Source organism: Schistocerca nitens, chromosome 8 (assembly GCF_023898315.1).
Source record: "Schistocerca nitens isolate TAMUIC-IGC-003100 chromosome 8, iqSchNite1.1, whole genome shotgun sequence".
NCBI lineage: Eukaryota > Metazoa > Arthropoda > Insecta > Orthoptera > Acrididae > Schistocerca > Schistocerca nitens.
Window position 1 is genome coordinate 257348624 of NC_064621.1, and position 19356 is coordinate 257367979.

Here is a 19356-nt window from a genome sequence, read left to right on the forward strand (position 1 = left end):
GAAAACCGGAACAGAAGAGAATCGAAGCATTTGAGATGTGGTGCTGTAGACGAATGTTGAAAATTAGGTGGACTGATAAGGTAAGGAATGAGGAGGTTCTACGCAGAATCGGAGAGGAAAGGAATATGTGGAAAACACTGATAAGGAGAAGGGACAGGATGATAGGACATCTGCTAAGACATGAGGGAATGACTTCCACGGTACTAGACGGAGCTGTAGAGGGCAAAAACTGTAGAGGAAGACAGAGATTGGAATACATCAAGCAAATAATTGAGGACGTAGGTTGCAAGTACTACTCTGAGATGAAGAGTTTAGCATAGGAAAGGAATTCGTGGCGGGCCGCACCAAACTAGTCAGTAGACTGATGACCAAAAAAAAATATGTGTATAGCAAAACTCCTTTACTACTTTAAGTGTCCCTTTTCCTAATTTAATTCCCGCAGAATCACCCGACTTAACTCGACTACATTCCATTATCCTCGTTTTGCTTTTGTTGATGTTCATCTTTTACCCTCCTTTCAAGACACTATCTATTCCGTTCAACTGCTCTTCCAAGGCCTTTGCTGTCTGACAGAATTTCAATATCATCGGCGAACCTCAAAGTTTTTATTTCTTCTCCATGGATTTTAATACCTAATCCGAATTTTTCTTTTGTTTCCTTCACTGCTTGCTCAATATACACATTGAATAACATCGAGGATAGGCTACAACCCTGTCCCACTCCCTTCCCAACCACTGCTTCCCTCTCATGTCCCTCGACTCTTATAACTGCCATCTGGTTTCTGTACAAATTGTAAATAGCCATTCGCTCCCTGTATTTTACCCCTGCCACCTTCAGAATTTGAAAGAGAGTATTCCAGTCAACATTGTCAAAAACTTTCTCTAAGTCTACAAATGCTAGAAACGTAGGTTTGCCTTTCCTTAATTTAGCTTCTAAGATAAGTCGTACTGTCAGTATTGCCTCACGTGTTCCAACATTTCTACGGAATCCAAACTTATCTTTCAGCACCTGATTTCTTTGGGATTGGAATTATTATATTCTTCTTGAAGTCTGAGGGTATTTCGCCTGTCTCATACATCTTGCTCACCAGAGGGTAGAGTTTTGTCAGGACTGGCTCTCCCTAGGCTGTCAGTAGTTGTAATGGAATGTTGTCTACTCCCGGGGCCTTGTTTCGATTCAGGTCTTTCAGTGCTCTGTGAAACTCTTCACGCAATATTGTATCTCACATTTCATCTTCATCTACATCCTCTACCATTTCCATAATATTGTCCTCAAGTACATCGCCCTTGTATAGACTCTCTATATACTCCTTCCACCTTTCTGCTTTCCCTTCTTTTCTTAGAACTGGGTTTCCATCTGAGCTCTTGATATTCATACAAGTGGTTCTCTTTTCTCCAAAGGTCTCTTTAATTTTCCTGTAGGCAGTATCTACCTTACCCCTAGTGAGATAAGCCTCTACATTCTTACATTTGTCCTCTAGCCATCCCTGCCTAGACATTTTTGAGACGTTTTTATTCCTTTTTGCCTGCTTCATTTACTGCTTTTTTATATTTACTCCTCTCATCAATTAAATTCAATATTTCTTCTGTTACCCAAGGATTTCTACTAGCCCTCGTCTTTTTACCTACTAGATCCTCTGCTGCCTTCACTACTTCATCTCTCAAAGCTACCCATTCTTCTTCTACTGTATTTCTTTCCCCCATTCCTGTCAATTGTTCCCTTATGATCTCCCCGAAACTCTGTACAACCTCTGGTTCTTTCAGTTTATCCAGGTACCATCTCCTTAGATACCCACCTTTTTGCAGTTTCTTCAGTTTTAATCTACAGTTCATAACCAATAGATTGTGGTCACAGTCCACATCTGCCCCTGGAAATGTCTTACAATTTAAAACCTGGTTCCTAAATCTCTGTCTTACCATTATATAATCTATCTGAAACCCGTCAGTATCTCCAGGCTTCTTCCATGTATACAACCTTCTTTTATGATTCTTGAACCAAGTGTTAGCTATGATTAAGTTGTGCTCTGTGCATAATTCTATCAGGCGGCTTCCTCTTTCATTTCTTAGCCCCAATCCATATTCACTTACTACGTTTCCTTCTCTCCCCTTTCCTACTACAGAATTCCAGTCACCCATGACTATTAAATTTCCCTTCACTATCTCAATAATTTATTTTATTTCATCACACATTTCTACAATTTCTTCGTCATCTGCAGAGCTAGTTGGCACATAAACTTGTACTACTGTAGTAGGCGTGGGCTTCGTGTCTATCTTGGCCACAATAATGCGTTCACTATGCTGTTTGTAGTAGCTTACCCGCACTCCTATTTTTTTATTCAGTATTAAACCGAGTCCTGCATTACCCCTGTTTGATTTTGTATTTATAACCCTGTATTCACCTGACCAAAAGTCTTGTTCCTACTGCCAGCGAACTTCACTAATTCCCACTATATCTAACTTTAACCTATCCATTTCCCTTTTTAAATTTTCTAACCTACCTGCTCGATTAAGGGATCTGATATTCCACGCTCCGATCCGTAGAACGCCAGTTTTCTTTCTCCTGATAACGACGTCCTCTTGAGTGATCCCCGCCCGGAGATCCGAATGGGGGACTATTTTACCTCCGGAATATTTTACCCAAGAGGACGCCATCATCATTTTACCATACAGTAAAGCTGCATGCCCTCGGAAAAAATTACGGCTGTAGTTTCCCCTTCCTCTCAGCCGTTCGCAGTACCAGCAAAGTAAGGCCGTTTTGGTTAGTGTTACAAGGCCAGATCAGTCAATCATCCAGACTGTTGCCCCTGCAACTACTGAAAAGGCTGCTGCCCCTCTTCAGGAACCACATGTTTGTCTGGCCTCTCAACAGATACCCCTCCGTTGTGGTTGCACCTACGGTACGGCTATCTGTATCGCTGAGGCACGCAAGCCTCCCCACCAACGGCATGGTCCATGGTTCTTGGTCTGTGTGGGGGGGGGGTCAGACAATAGCGCGGATAAAATATAGCTCTAAGACAAAACGTCCTGCACAGCAGGGCCTAACGTTGCTTTCCAATCAACGGATCATCTCAGCTCTGTGCTATGTACATACCCCATTGTAGAGAGGAGATTGAACCAAAAAGTAGCACATAATCTGGTCAACAGGACCTGTACACCAACAATTCTTCTCCGGTTCAAGTGAACTATTTGTGGCACTAATTTTCTTGACAGGCTAAATTTGAACAGATACCCCAGTCCGACTCTGCTAAAGGGGCGACAACCTATTTCTTTACCAGGTTTTCTCAACACTTGTTACCCTCTCTTCCCAGTTTTGGAACTTCGGCAACAAGTATACTAAAAGTATCAGAAAATGAGCCAAGGTTACGGATTTAGGATATACCCTGTAATGTTAACCACTGACCCTGAAACATATTACGCACTGAAATGAGATTCTTACATCGTACCCTACCGAAAGTACACTCACTGGGACAACGGTGGTTACTTTGGTTTGCTCTAGGAGGACATGAAGTGGAACTGTAAAATTTTAGTTCACTTAATTACAATATAGATGTGAAGATCTACCTAACATGTATAATTCATTTCTATGGGAACGTTCTGACTATTTACAATTGTCTCTGAACTGTAAACAATCACTTGATACGCTCACTTTTACAAGTCTCTTCACTGGAAGAATGACCGACCTAATGATTACGCAAAATTCATCCTGCGACATTTAATACACAGATGGCATGTCTAAGACGACGCTGTCGTCTTGATCGTTGACTGCTAACTTGGCCGAGCCATAAGTAGACCATCGATTACGTCGGCCTAGCGAAGCCCTAACAGACGTACCTCCGATTGTATTTCTCAAGCGTCATGCGGCATGCAGCAATTATACATTTCTGTGGTTGCCAACCTTGCTTTAGCACACCGCTCTTCAGACGACATCACACCTGTCAAACAAGATTCTGGTCCATAAAGGGAGGTCCACCTGGGAAAAGTAAAGATCTAAGATGATATGTGCTATGGTAAAATCTTTTTCTCGTAGAAACGTTCCAGGCTGATAATAACTTGAGCTGTGAAATTTTTTAATGATACCACGCCCATCTGTGTAGGCATGGGGACCGTAACCGACTATATGGATGCATTACAGAATGATCGATGAGATTTAGTGTTCATTTTTGCACATTTACGCAGACTGTGAGCAGTCTATAGGTGAGCAGACTTTTTTCCATCGAGAAGAGCTACACCCTCTGAATTCAATACAGTTATACAAATGGCATCCCGACGGAGATATTTCGTAGATCTATTCGTGCACAAGCAGTTTGAAAGCGGTCATTTTTATATTATTTTCCAATGCAGTACTTGCCTTCGAGCGAACAACACAACAAAATGTCAGCCACTGATATCGTCGACACCAATTCAATGTCAGCTCACAGGTGCCATGGTCCATAAATTCCTACCGACGTCAGTGATCCGTGCTAGGTACTCACCAGATAAATCTTAAAGTATGGGGATCAGAAATCCCACTGAGTTAGACAGAATAGAAATTTTTCGAACTGACGTATGTTTGTCAACTCAGTTGTGGTTGTAAGAAGCGTAACTTGGAGACAGAGCACCGAACTCTTGCTCGTACTCCTATAATTACATTTCCATTAGTTCCCATAAATCTGTTGCGAATGCTGCAAGAGTTTCTTTGATAAGACTGTGACCGATTTCCACCTCTACCCTTTTTCTGCATGGCCAAGAGTTCTGCTCTCGCAATGTTGTTGTTGCTTTCCTTTTTGTATCAGTCCCGCTGTTTTGATGTCCAGTAGTTTAAAATTGGGAATTCTCTTCTCGTAGTGTACCATATACATAATGGGTGATGAAAGCTACACAGTGAAATGTGTCCGCACAATATTTGTCCACCATTCATTGCGCTGTTAAACTCCATTGACCGTTCTGGTTACCTGTCATGTTTGCACACAAGACTACGTTCTGCAACGATTATGAAGTTATATTTAGAAAAATTCCCTTAACTGCCATTACTAGCCTCATGTTTCAAATCATTATATGCCCCTTTGTTACCGAAGTCAGCATCCTCGTTGTTATTATAACATCCGTTAAGAATCATCACAAATCTCTGAAACACAACTTACGAAGAAAAAGACATAAAATCCATCAACAAACTACCAGCCTTGGTCACTTCTCCAGAATCCCCAGCACTTCAGGCATAATTACATGATTCTTATTGCTGCTGCTGTTGTTGTTATTATTTTTGTTGTGGTCATCCGCACGAAAACTGGTCTGATGAATTCTAGTCTATCCCATGCAAGCCTCATCATTTCCGAATAATTACTTCAACCCACATCTGTTTGAACCTGCTTATTGTACTCATCTTTCGGTCTCTCTCTGCAGTTTCAAGCCTTCACACTGCCCTCCTGTAGTAAACTGACGAATCCTTAATGTCTCAGAATCTTTCATATCAATCGATGCCTTCTGTTACTCAAGTTACGTTACAGATTTCTCCCCAGTTGTGCTCAGCGTCTGCTCGTAATTTCCGCGATCTACTCCTCAAATCTTCCTCATTCTTTTTCCTAATGACGTCATTCTCCTGAGTAATCACCGACACGAGATGTGAATGAGGTTACTATTTTACCTTCGGAATATTTTACCCTAAAGGTTTCCATCATTATTTACCATACAGCATTTCACAAATTTCACACTGCAGTATGCCATCTACAGGTGACTATGTACCATTGGGATCTTCCTCAACCACTGCAGTACATCGGAGGCTGGCCTAACGAGTTGCTGGCAGACTACTTCGTTGAATACGCCAGGGTACTGTTTGAAAACTTCGGAGACAGGGTAAGTAAAACGTTTCAAAACGTTTATATGCTAGTCTCACATTTACTTCGCCTAGGAGCATAATGGTAGTGTACGGTTCCTTAGGTGAAATGGTGGGTCACGTTCAACGAGCCAGCTACCTTTGTGCACGGCTACACAACTTTGAGGATGGCCCCTTCTCAGCCCGCCAAAGGAATTGGCGACTACCTGGCGGCACACACCATCATCAAAGCCCACGCTCGCGTATGGCACCTGTATGATGAGCAGTTTAGAGCTTCGCAGAATGGTCAGTACCTGAAGACAATTGTAATATCGCTTGAGGCTCTTAAACATTTCATTATCTCATCAAAAGCAGCCTATTAGTAGACATAAATATAAGTGGGTCAACTCTTCATCTTTATGAGGGCTTCAACTTTGCTGTGGTCACTTTCAATGAGATCTGTGAGTGTCTATGGTATTACAGTAACCTATCCCAATAGACAAAACCTGGGAAGGTAGTGGTGGTGGACATTAGGTTATGAAGTGAAGCCCACATTCTGACTCATCCAAAAGAGTTGAGGACAAAACTCTTGGCGGGCTAATCCATTGCACGAATGTTACCGGCCATAAACCATTCCCGCAGAGATGCTGCGTTATGACATGGTGTACTGTCAAGCTGATACACTCATCGTCTCTGAACTATTTCTCTACTGCATGCAGAACACAATACAGTAAAATTTGTTCATATCTCTCCGCGGTTGGCATTTTATTAAGTGATATTAACTGGACTGCACCAAAACCACAAAAAATATTCCTGTACGCTAACAATATCCCCTCCATAGTTCACTTTTAGAACCACACATATTTATATTTAAGTTTCCCCAGGTATTCACCAAACCCAAACTCTTCCATCAAATTGCCGCTGCTTACAGCGATTCATCACTGCAAATCACTTGCTTTCACAAAAATTTGAGGATTATTAGGAGCTACTTTGCCATTGCAGACCACGCTTTTTAACTCTCTCTATAGTCATGGTCCTAGATGGACTGATGGTAGCAGTCTGGAGTGATTACATCCGCTGATTTCTTTTCTTTTTTATTTCAATTTATTTGCATTCCGTTCGTGCTCGTTGAGCCATTTCAGAATGAGAAAGACGGTACAACAGCGTATTGGAAACCAAGTTCTGGTCAGGTACAGCGATACGAACATAAGGACAATGGAAAAACCAGTGTCCGATCAGAGAAAATCTCTGACTTGGCTGATAAACGGGCCAGGGAGCCATCGTTTGGCATCCCTTGCTTTCAAAAATGGTTCAAATGGCACTGAGCACTATGGGACTTAACTTCTGAGGTCATCAGTCCCCTAGATCTTAGAACTACTTAAACCCAACTAACCTAAGGAGATCACACACATCCATGCCCGAGGCAGGATTCGAACCTGCGACCGTAGCGGTCGCGCGGTTCCAAACTGTAGCGCCTAGAACCGCTCGGCCTCCCCGGCCGGCCGGGCATGGATGTGTGTGATGTCCTTAGGTTTAAGTAGTTCTAAGTCTAGGGGACTGATGACCTCAGATGTTGAGTCCCATAGTGCTCAGAGTCATAGTTTTCTATCATTATGGGGGGGGGCTGGGTTTCCATCGAGTACATGACAGTAAATTAAGTTACAGTGATACCAGTGGACTACGTGAACGTTCTTGACGATCACCTGCAACTTCTCTTTATCCGAATCCATGATATGCAGAAACGGTGCTCTGTTGCGTTCCAAACTTAAATAGACACGCTATTAAGCAGATGGTTATAATGTATAGCCTCGTCAGAGCCGTGCAAGACATGGAAGGAAGAGTCATACGAGAATGTACCCTGCTTGATTGTTGTTAAAGAATACTCACGTGCTCCGTCGCCGGTAAAATTAGAGTCGTTTATACTGAAGTGTTTCGTGCTGACAACAGTGGCATCGTGGCACATGGCCTGCTCGCGAAAATGTTAAGTGATGGGGAGCCATACCGTTCCATTATTGTTCGATCGTTCCCCTTATGTCGAGGAGATTTGTCGGGGCCTGGTCAGTGGCACAGACATCTTGCTCGAATGCGTCTCTATAGAAGCCCCTACTGCACTGAAGGTAAAACTACTTGTATCATTACAATCTTTCCACATATGTCAGTCATGGCTCAGTGAAGTCTCATTTAAGATGGAGATGGTAGCCAGCATGCTGTTTTGCCATCTGACCTGCTCACATTTAAATGGGTTGCCGGACAGTACTTTTAATCGATGGCATGTGTAAACTGCACTACTCGATGACAAGGAGTGAATTGACACCCCACTGTGAGCAATGATTGGAGGAACCAATTTCTGTGGTGTGAAGAGTTAATTATCAGTTACTTTTAGTCCTATTGTATCAACATAGTGTTTGTGTAGCTTTCCTCACAGAATTATAACTAAAATCTTGTATGAGGGGATGGAGCAACCACTTGACACGGTGAAGAAACGTGTATGGACCAATATTTAAGGTACGTTAACATTCCTACCAGGCGAATATGGTGCCTCAGTTAGCTGCCAGAACGATGTGAGTTTGGTATTTATTGCCCTACTTTATCTAGACGAACCCATATCATGAAGTTGTCTTGTAGTAAACATGTAGTGCAACCATGTAGTGCAACTCATCACTACAGTCACCACTGAGTATAAACAACGGTGGCATTTGCTTTTGCTGTCAAGCATCCATCAGATAGAAAGTATGTTGGGACAGTACGACTACCCACCAACTGCTGGTTTCAATCACTAAATCTTAGAGTTTGTTGCAGCACTTGAAGCCGTTTACACGGTGTTTCAGTTCGGTAGAAACAATGACGATGCATGTCATCAACAACTTCGTGCCCTCAGAAATCAACATCTGATGGCAATTTGCTTCGAATTAAGGCACTGACAGTATCTGCTAGACAAAGTAAGACGTGCAACAGATACTAACCGCCAAGTCTCGAAGATAGGACAACCGCGGAATGACGCTCGTAAATTTCACTGATGTCGGCATGTTGCACATTCTGCGCGCCACTAAGACGACATAGGAGTGTACGAAGTATCACGCTGTCGACGTCATGCTAACATATTACAACTGTCGTGGCAAAGGAGACATCTTTTTACAAACGAGAAAATATCTCTATCTAATTTTTAGTAAGTCTAAATATCAAACGAACAGCAAGAAAGTGTTATAATTAATCCAAAAGGGCAGGATTTTTCGCAATGGATTAAAGAAAATGAAATCTACATTTAAAGAAAGAAATGGCGATGAATATCATTTCTCCGTGAATAAAGTTTGAAACGTCCCCTTTGAAAAATTTATACATGACTGTGTTTATCCTGACACACAATAATTTTAGCGCAACGCAATCTGACTTTCAATAATCCCTACAAAAGAATGGCCCTGACTAAAATTAACCTATACCTTTCACAAATCACTTACCTCACCAAAAATCTTCGTTACTCGAACTACTGCAATACAGCGAGCGCCACAACAGCCAGCTAAATAAAAGATTCAAACTACTGAAGGCACTAACTACTGATAGGCATAGTTAGCAAATGAAAGATTTTGATAGAGAACAAACAATGTATTTACCTTAATAGTCATAATATTTGTAGCACTTCATGATATCCAGTATTACAAATTTCAAAACTCCGCCATCTCTCTCCCCACATCCACCACTGCTGGCGGCTCACCTCCAACTGCGCAACGCTACGCGCTGTTAACATCCAACTGCCGCTGCCCAACACTACAATGGCAGACAACAATGCAAACTAGCCACAGACTGCACACAGCACAGCCAGTGATTTTCATACAGACCGCTACGTAACGTTGCCAATAAGAAAACATAAACACCCTACTTACATAGCCCCCATGCTCCCCACAAAAAATTTTACAAATTGTTTTGGGCAGTGGCCAATAATGATTTGATAAAGTTTTTCATAATTACAATAACAAAGAAATGAAAGGCACACACTTATTGATACAATGTTTGTCAAAAGCTAAAATTTTCTTACAGTCCATAAAGACAGTCCTGATCGTTCATCACAGTAAAATAGCAGTGTTTTTCTCAAAGTCTGAGCAGTAGAAGAAAATGCACATGGAAGTAGTGGATTTCCATGCAGTCTTGAAGAAGTAGTGTTGTCCTTCCAACGAAAAGACAGTGCTGACTCTTGACATGCAGACAGGTAATGGGCCACAACAGAGCAAACCCACTGCAGAGTCAGTCGAAGGTTTCAAGAATATTGGTACGGAGGTCATCACAGAGTAGACCCACTGTAGTCCTGGTAGAGATTACGGTATTGGTGGGCCACCAGAGGTGCAGACCCACTGCAGTCCTTGTAGAAATAATGGTAATGGTGGGCCATCAAAGATGCAGACCCACTGTAGTCCTTGTAGAGACGGCCAGCAGCAATCTGTTGCAACTGTGCAGGTGCACAATCACCATCGAAGAGTCTTGCGGAGAATATAGCAAGTCCATAACCACCACTTGTGCACTCACAAAGTTTTTAAAATTGTCCTTAGAACCAGCAATGCTGTTATCCAGTCCCTTGCTCAATTATTAACACACGTGCAAACACTAACAGTCCCTACGTCTCACATATTGTCCATATAGTATGACCAACAGAAACGTGTGCAGTCAAATGGAACTTACAAGTTACTTAATTTGATGAACTGCTGTCAATTACAATTTTATAACATAAGAATACAATAACAAAGGTACAAAATACATCATTAAAAACATAATAATACAGATAACATTTGTAGTAATACAGGCTTTACAAAATAATAGAAATAAACATATACATCAGTGTTACAGGAATTATGAGAAAAGTAAATACATAAAAGATCAGAATAACTTTTGAAACATCAACTTCACACATGAGCAACAAAACAGAACAGATAAATAATGTCCAAACATCTTTACAAAGTAAATAACATATTATAAATGCAAATTATATTTGAGGATAACAGTATTCCTCATTATAGTGAATGTAGCTTAGTACTAGAAGAGAAAAAAAATTCTATGAAACAGTACACAGAGACAGAAGAAAACAAATACACAAGGGTACACAAACACATAGGGGGATAACACAAAAGGAAAGGACAGGGTTTGTTTTCAGTGTAACATTTGGTACTGCAGTCCAACCCAAAACTTCATTCCATAGATCTTTCGTCTTATTTCAACCTTTGCTTCCACCAAAAAAATCCTATCCAAGCATGCTTTCTGTATTTATTTCACATATTTCTTACCTCATTATTTATTTCCAAGAAAATCCTACCTATACCTGCTTTCTGTACTTTTATCGTATAACTTCTCAATGCATTTCTTCCAATTCATCGCAACTCATTCTCTTCTATAGTCTACCCTCTCTTAAGCTAACTTAAATCTACTGAGCTCAGATGCTAAACTAAGGGACGAGGCAATGCAGCAGCACAAAACAATTAACACAAACATCAATGACAAAAAATTCAAATTGGCAAAGCAATTGCAATATTACAACTAATATAAGGCACTGTGCAGCAAACAAGAAAACTAAATCCGTAGTAAAACTGGCTTAACAGCGTAATACAAAGTCAAATTCTGTAACATTATGCCTGGCAAACAGCAGCAGCAAAAAAATAAAGAAACTTATATCTAAACATGGCATAGCTCAAGCAGAAAAAATATTACACTAAAAATGGCCATGTCTAATACCTATGTCACATCTTAACACTAGAGTGATGCATCATGAGAACTTACACTAGCAGATAAGTTACCAAATCGTAAAGAAATTATTTATGCAATTCCTGTGAAGGGAAATGTCTATTTATGTGCCCTCGTTTTCTTGGAAGTAGATCATAAATTTCTTATTGACTGGATCTGTAGGCATAAAATAACTATATTAGTACATATATTAAATTTTATTTTAACCAATGCTGCAGTGCAGCTAGAAACTAGATATTAAAGAAAATGAGCAAATATGTACAAAGGACAGCATGAAACATCATTCATTAGCCATATGGCATTTCATAAGGCAGTAAAAATTCTCTCAATTATCGAGAAAGACGCTTGTCATAATCAGGTGTGCAGATGTAAGTATCTTTCCAAGTAATGAGCGTGTCGTATTTGCGGTGCTTTCTACAAAGGAATGTCAATAGCGAGGATAATGGCCTCCCTTTTTTTTCTCTCCACCTAATGGCTTTCTTTTGTCAGAAGACTACCTCTCAGCTGGGCGCCCAAAACGCATTACGTCAAGGTCACTTACCTTTCTAACTGAAATATTTACAACAGCAGTTTCCGCTACAGTGACAGTCTCATATAAAAATATTTTCACAGGTTGAGAATTTGCATTACAAATGTGTAGAAAATAAAATCCTTTAAATATAACAGTGTACAAAAAATTTTCGTCGGCGTTGTAATACATTCACGCATTTACATACATTTCATAACTCTTAAAGTACGATTCTTGGTTTCCAACAACCTTTTTCACAAACCAGAGTCCCTAACCACTACTCATTATTCCTTACCTTATTCGTCGACACTTCTTCAATATTTCATCATAACAGATACGTAGCATACTCAAATAACTCATATAGCATCAGCTTATTGATCATAAACATACCGCAACAGCATAATACACATAGTCATCGTAATAATAACATCATAACACCTCAGTCAACTCTCAAAATCGTCGTAGCTTCCTCCAATAATTTCAAAACGTAAAAAAAAAATTCTCTGCTCATTTCAATAGTGTCATCTACCTCAAACGTACTTTAAAAATCATGATCCCATGCCAAATACATCATTCAAAGCTCTCATAGTATCACAATGGTCGCGAAAAAATATGAGCAGTTCACAAAGTGCAGACGAAATACAATTTCATAAGTGTGAAGTTATCCAACTGTGTAATTACGTAAATATCTGTCACTGATGTAGTAAAATAAATGTTTGTCTCTCCCAGTTAAATGATCAGATAGCTGTGTAATTTATGTGTTAGAGAAATATGGTACCGATGTGTAAAGTTGTATAAGCAAATACCATATTAGCTAGGGCTCCTTGTGCTTGCCAGACACGTGGTACACAAAGTAAGCGTGTACCCCCTTGAGAATTAATGTAATTATACCCTCAGGTGTTACAGATTACAGCAGTGGAATGAAATGTATCACGGAAAACCTTTGTATCATTGTACTTCAAATATCTTTAAAAATAAATGATTTAAGTGCAAAATTAATCACTCAAATACGTGTCCTGTAGCGCTAAATGTGCGTCTTGTTGCAACATAATCTCTGTGGAAGTGTCGTAGTTATCGACCTCCGAAAGCTAAGTTCTGCAGAAGTCAATGTACTTACCTCATGATAAACCAAAGTGAAATGCTTTGCGTATAGATATCTTAGTTATTACGCTTATTGCCGTGATGAAGAAAGTACTGTGCTGTAACGTATTGTTGTGCTACGGAAAAGGCTGTCTCATTGTAGCTATACCACAAAAGTTACTACTAAAACATGTTTTACTTTCCAGAATAATACATAAAACTGTACAGATATAAAACAGAAACACCACAAAAGCAACACTGTAAATTGTCACTCATTAGTAGCATCGTGATAAAATCGTGTAGTTGTCACATAAACTAATCACTGTGTCATCTGGTATCTCACATAAAGTACTTTAAATCCAGAATGTATTTTCTAGTAAACCAAAATGTTGCATTAAAATCTCATTAGCAGTACTGGTAAATGTTCTAAGTATGTGAGCCTTATAGTCTTTACATAACCGTGCAACTAACAAGCCGGAATGTACACATACAATAACACTGTGTCGTCTGTTCACAATAACAATGCATTCGTAATTTCTGTTTAAATAAGTTCTCTCGGTTCCTGACTGGATATTTAACTTCAAACATTGTTGTATGTTAACAGTTTCTTAAGTCTGACAAAGCATACTAGAAATGCGAAGTGAAAAATTTTATGGCAAAGACTAAGTTGAAAAGCAGATTATCTCTCAATAAGCGGTTTTATATGTGAAGTGTGGTGAAATACTTTACTCTTCATAGTACTCAGAGTTTGAACTTCAATGCAATTGTCATGTGGTATACGTCGGTAAAGAATACTGGAATTTTTTTCTCACGGTTAGCGTCTATGTTATTTTTCTCTGAGCCAGCCGGCGCACGCGGCTGCCTGCGGTGCGAGTCATTGTCTGTCTCTTTGTTGGCGCGCGCCGTTATTGGGATTAGGAGACCGAACTTCTACAAATTCACCTTGATGAGAAGGCCCTGCCCTGTTTGAAGCACGACAGTTCTGATGGAATTCAGGTCTGTCATTTTGTCGGTTGTTTACATAGTTTCTTGTTTGTCGGTCATGTGGTGGAGAATTTCTCCCTGAATCGTAACTGCGCGCTGAACTGTTGCTTCTGAAAGTATTCTGTCTCCCTTGATAATAATAGTTCCTGTTCCCATATTGTCTGTTTCTATGGTAATCTCTGTCGTATTCATTACTATGGAAATGCGATCTTTCTCTGTAACTATTATTACTCTGCCAGTGGTTGTCATATGGGTGGCGTCTGTTTTGGTCACAATTTGCGTTGTAAGAATAGACTTGTCGTGTCTAGTTATTGTTTCTGTCGTCACGGAATTGTGACGGATGTGACCTGTAGTGATTGCTTTCCTGTTTTCGCATCCCGCGACTGTCTGTGTCAATTTCTAATTCTTGTAAGAGTCTTTGAAAAACTTCAGTGTCGTCTTTGCAACGTCCTGCTAAAATAATATTTCTTAAATGTTCAGGCAATTTCATTAAGCAAATGCGGATGAGTTCTGAAGGGCTGTATGGGTTTGAAAGATATTGATTCTTATGCAACATGTCTTCAAAATATTTGACAAGACTGGAAAATTCAGATTGTTCAAAGGGTTTCATCATCATGATGCTATGTTTTACTCCGTCTTGTGTAGCTTGAGACCAGTATGCTGAGAGGAAGGCATGGTAAAATTCTCCTTCACTGTGGCAATCGTGAATGACCGATCGCATACTTACAGCTGGTTCATTCTCTAAATAGCCACACATAAATTCTAATCTGTGCTCTAATGATCAGTTGGGAGGAAAACAATGACAGAATTGATGGAGCCATGCTTGCGGATGAATGTAGTTGCCAGAATTCTTAAATGTTTTGAATTTACGTGTAGTAATGAACAGCTTATAGTCAAAATCATCATGTCGGCGAGTCACATGTCGGTCATTGTTACGTCGTTTCGGCGGTTCCATCTCAAAATTCGGTGTGCCTTGCCAATTTCTTTCATAATTTCCGAAGTGTCCTGTGTTATTATTTTGTGGTTGTTCCGTATTTCTAAGTCCCTCTTCCCGTGTTGGAGCGCGAGTGTCCTCTGAAATATGTAATTTTTGTGTTACTTGTGTCAGCTGATCTTGTACTTCCCGGATTTCTCTTTGGTGTTGCGTATTAATTTGATTCTGATTTTGTTTGAATTTCCTGATTTGTTCGCACTCTTCTGTGTCATTAAAGACTATCGGTTTTGTGTCATTCAGATTATCATCTACCTTCGTAGATAAGTTAGTGAACTGATCCGAAGGTTCAGCTACTTATTTCCTCAGTGTGTTTTTCTGAACAAAGTTTCAGAGTGTCCATTTGTGTTGAAATCGTATCTACTGTGTCCTTTAAGTTTTCTTGAGTTTTTGCAAGTTGCGTAACTGAATCGGTAGATGCAACTGAGTCAGTTTTAGCTTGCAAGGTGTCGTGATTTTCATGAACAGTAGTTTGCAGTTATTTTATGGCTGCTTCGTGATTCTGTATTGCATTTTCATGACGCGAAAAAATAGGTTGGAAATACAAATTTGTGTTTTTACGTCATTACATACTTTTTGACATTTCGATTCGAGGTTATGTAACTCAGTAGTTAAATCTTCACGTGTTTGTTCAAGCGTGGTGTCTAACTTTGGAAGATTTTGCTCCATTGTGTCTAACTTTTTAAGATATTGTTCCACTGTGTCTAACTTTTTAAGATTTTGTTCCACTGTGTCTAACTTTTTAAGATTTTGTTTCACTGTGTCTAACTTTTTAAGATTTTGTTCCACTGTGTCAAACTTTTGAAGATTTTGTACCATTGTGTCTAACTGTTGCTGTGTTTGTCTCTGGTGTTGTTGTTCCATTGTGTCTAACTTTTGAAGCCTTTGTCCCATTTGTTGCATTAACTGTAATAACAGTGCACTGGTGTCTGAAACATGTTCCTCAGTGCTTTTCAGCAGTGAATTTGCACCGGCAACATTCACATTTTGACAAGCAGAAAATGTGTCTTGACTTATTTGAGAAAACGGTGAGGACCCAAAACCTGAATCTACAGTATTTGCGAAACTGTGTCCTGTCATTTCGGATTCCTGAGGTGAGCTGTTGCCGACCGATCGATCGATAATGCTTCCCTGTTCACTACCTGTTTCACTGTCTACACCATTATTTGCCGTCCGCTCCATTTCCTTATGCACAATTACCAAATTACTACTTCGAATGTCTGTTAATTCATTACACAGTGGTGCTGATAAGCTACGCTCGTCGTCACTATTATTTCTCAGTTTACTTTGGAGCCTAGTGTTACGTTTTTCACACGCCATTATTGTCACAATATTTCACACGATAACACAGAAAAGCACAATTTGAAGAGCAAAAATAAGAGAACACATTAACATAGCACTGAAAATAATATGTAGTTAATTGCAAGCGCAGCTGCGAAATACTTGGTGCAAATCAACATGCATGCCACAACTGTTTTACTGTACAACAATGAAAGACTGCAACTACAAAGGAGATTCTCTCTACAATTACGCGCTAGCAATAAACAAAATCTACATTAATTACACAAACTACAAGGAAAAAATCAGAAGATTCCAGTGAGGTATCCTCGGCTAAGGGTCGACGTATAAAACGTCCCCTTTGAACAATTATACAAGACTATACTTAAACTGACACACAATATTTTTAGCGCAACGCAATCTGACTTTCAATAATCCCTACAAAAGAATGGCCCTGACTAACATTAACATATACCTTTCACAAATCACTTACCTCACCAAAAATCTTCGTTACTCGAACTACTGCAATACAGCGAGCGCCACTACTGCCAGCTAAATAAAAGATTCAAACTACTGAAGGCACTAACTACTGATAGGCATAGTTAGCAAATGAAAGATTTTGATAGAGAACAAACAATGTATTTACCTTAATAGTCATAATATTTATAGCACTTCATGATATCCAGTATTACAAATTTCAAAACTCCGCCATCTCTCTCCCGACATCCACCACTGCTGGCGGCTCACCTCCAACTGCGCAACGCTACGCGCTGTTAACATCCAGCTGCCGCTGCCCAACACTACAATGGCAGACAACAACGCAAACTAGCCACAGACTGCACACAGCACAGCCAGTGATTTTAATACAGACCGCTACGTAACGTTGCCAATAAGAAAACATAAACAGCCTACTTACAAGTTCAGGTCAGTTAGGCGTATGCTCCACGGAGAATAACATACATGGGCTTGGTACTTTTTATGCTCGTAGTTACCTTAGTGTGCTCCCATTCCTCCATCTGTGTACTTTACAAGTTTCTTTCTATACTGAAGCGCCAAAGAAATTGGTATAGGCATGCGTATTCTATGGTGTCACCGCCAGACACCACACTTGCTAGGTGGTAGCCTTTAAATCGTTCGCGGTCCGTTAGTATACGTCGGACCCGCGTGTCGCCCCTATCAGTGATTGCAGACCGAGCGCCGCCACACGGCAGGTCTAAAGAGACTTCCTAGCACTCGCCCCAGTTGTACAGCCGACTTTGCTAGCGATGGTTCACTGACAAATTACGCTCACATCTGCCGAGACGATAGTTAGCATAACCTTCAGCTACGTCATTTGCTACGACCTAGCAAGGCGCCATTATCATTTGCTATTTATCTTGTGATGCATGTACCGTCAGACCGATGTTCACCAATTATGGATTAAAGTTAAGTATTCCAGAAGCTCCGTACTTTATTTACTAAACTCCTTTAACTGTTCCAGACCTCACGCTAGCCTGCGTGAGCTTACCGCGTGCCTTTCGGCTATCTCCTAGTGGCTTGGCTGTCTTGCCAAGTCACAACATATTCAAATACAGAGTTATGTAAGTACCCGGAATACGGCGCTGCGGTCGGCAAGACAACAAGTGTCTGGCGCTGTTGTTAGATCTGTTACTGCTGCTACAATGACAAGTTATCAAGATTTAAGTGAGTTTGAACATGGTGTTATAGTCGAGGCACGAACGGTGGGACACAGCATCTCCGATGTAACGATGAAGTACATTTCTGAGGTAGCGATGAAGTAGGGTTTTTCCCGCACGACCATTTCACGAGCGTACCGTGAATATCAGGAATCCGGTTAAACATCAAATCTCCGACATCGCTGCGACCGAAAAAAGATCCTGCAAGAACGGGACCAACGACGACTGTAGAGAATCGTTCAACGTGACAGAAGTGCAACCCTTCCGTAAATTGCTGCAGATTTCAATGCCGCTCCATCAGCTCGTGTCAGTGCACGAATATTCAAAGAAACAACGGTATGGGCCCACTCGCGTACCCTTGGTGACTGCACAACACAAAGCTTTACGGCTGGGCCCGTCAACACCGACAACGGACTGTTGATGACTGGAAACCTGTTACATGGTCGGACGAGTCTCGTTTCAAATCGTATCAAGTGGATGGACGTGCACGGGTATGGAGACAACCTCATGAATCCTTGGACCTTGCTTGTCAGCAGGGTACTGTTCAAGTTTGTGGAGGCTCTATATTGATGTAAAACGTGTGCAGTTGGAGTGATATGGGACCCCTGATACTGGTGACACGTACGTAAGCATCCTGTCTGATCACCTGCATCCATTTATGTCCTTTGTGCATTCCGAGGGACCTGGGTTATTCCAGCAGGACAATGCGACCACCAACACATCCAGAATTGCTACAGAGTTTTTCCAGGAACAGGCTTCCGATTTTAAACACTTTCGCTGTCCATCAGACTCCTCTGATATGAACATTATTGCGCGTATCTGCGATCCCCCCTCGTACTCTTAAGAATTTATGGACAGCCCTGCAGGATTCATGTTGTCAGTTCCCTCAGCACTATTTCAGACATTAGTCGGGTCCATGCCAAGTCGTGTAGCGCTACTTCTGCTTGCCCAAGGGGGCCCTACATGGTATTAGGCACCTGTACCAGTTTCTTCGGCTCCTGAGTAGAATATCGAGTATGGAGTCATTCTCAAAGCTATAATGAAATATCAAGTGACTTGGGAACACTGTCGCATAATATTCTAGTGTATTCGAACACTTGTACACAAAATAATACTTCGTGAAAATGATAATAGAAGAGACAATTAGAAGACAATTTTTATTGAACCTGGGTTATTTAAAAGTTTCACTGGGTAATCTTCAAGTTTATAATTTGTGTCAGATATCCGGGCTGTATTCGTAAAGTAATGATCCTCAGACAATAGGGTATTTTCTCTCCAGTTTGAACTGCTTGCTGGGCTAAACAATATGCAGAGGCCAGTAGGTACCTTCT

The 19356-nt window shown here is 40.6% G+C and overlaps 1 protein-coding gene across 1 annotated transcript in view; it reads left to right on the top strand.

Annotated features, from left to right (window-relative positions):
- LOC126198709 (myrosinase 1-like) overlaps positions 1-19356 on the top strand; it is an 87222-nt gene that overhangs the window by 10337 nt on the left and 57529 nt on the right. Inside the window, exons 4-5 of the mRNA XM_049935218.1 lie at positions 5706-5828; positions 5913-6093. Of these exons, the coding sequence (XP_049791175.1) occupies positions 5706-5828; positions 5913-6093 (304 nt within the window). The remainder of the gene's footprint in view (positions 1-5705; positions 5829-5912; positions 6094-19356) is intronic.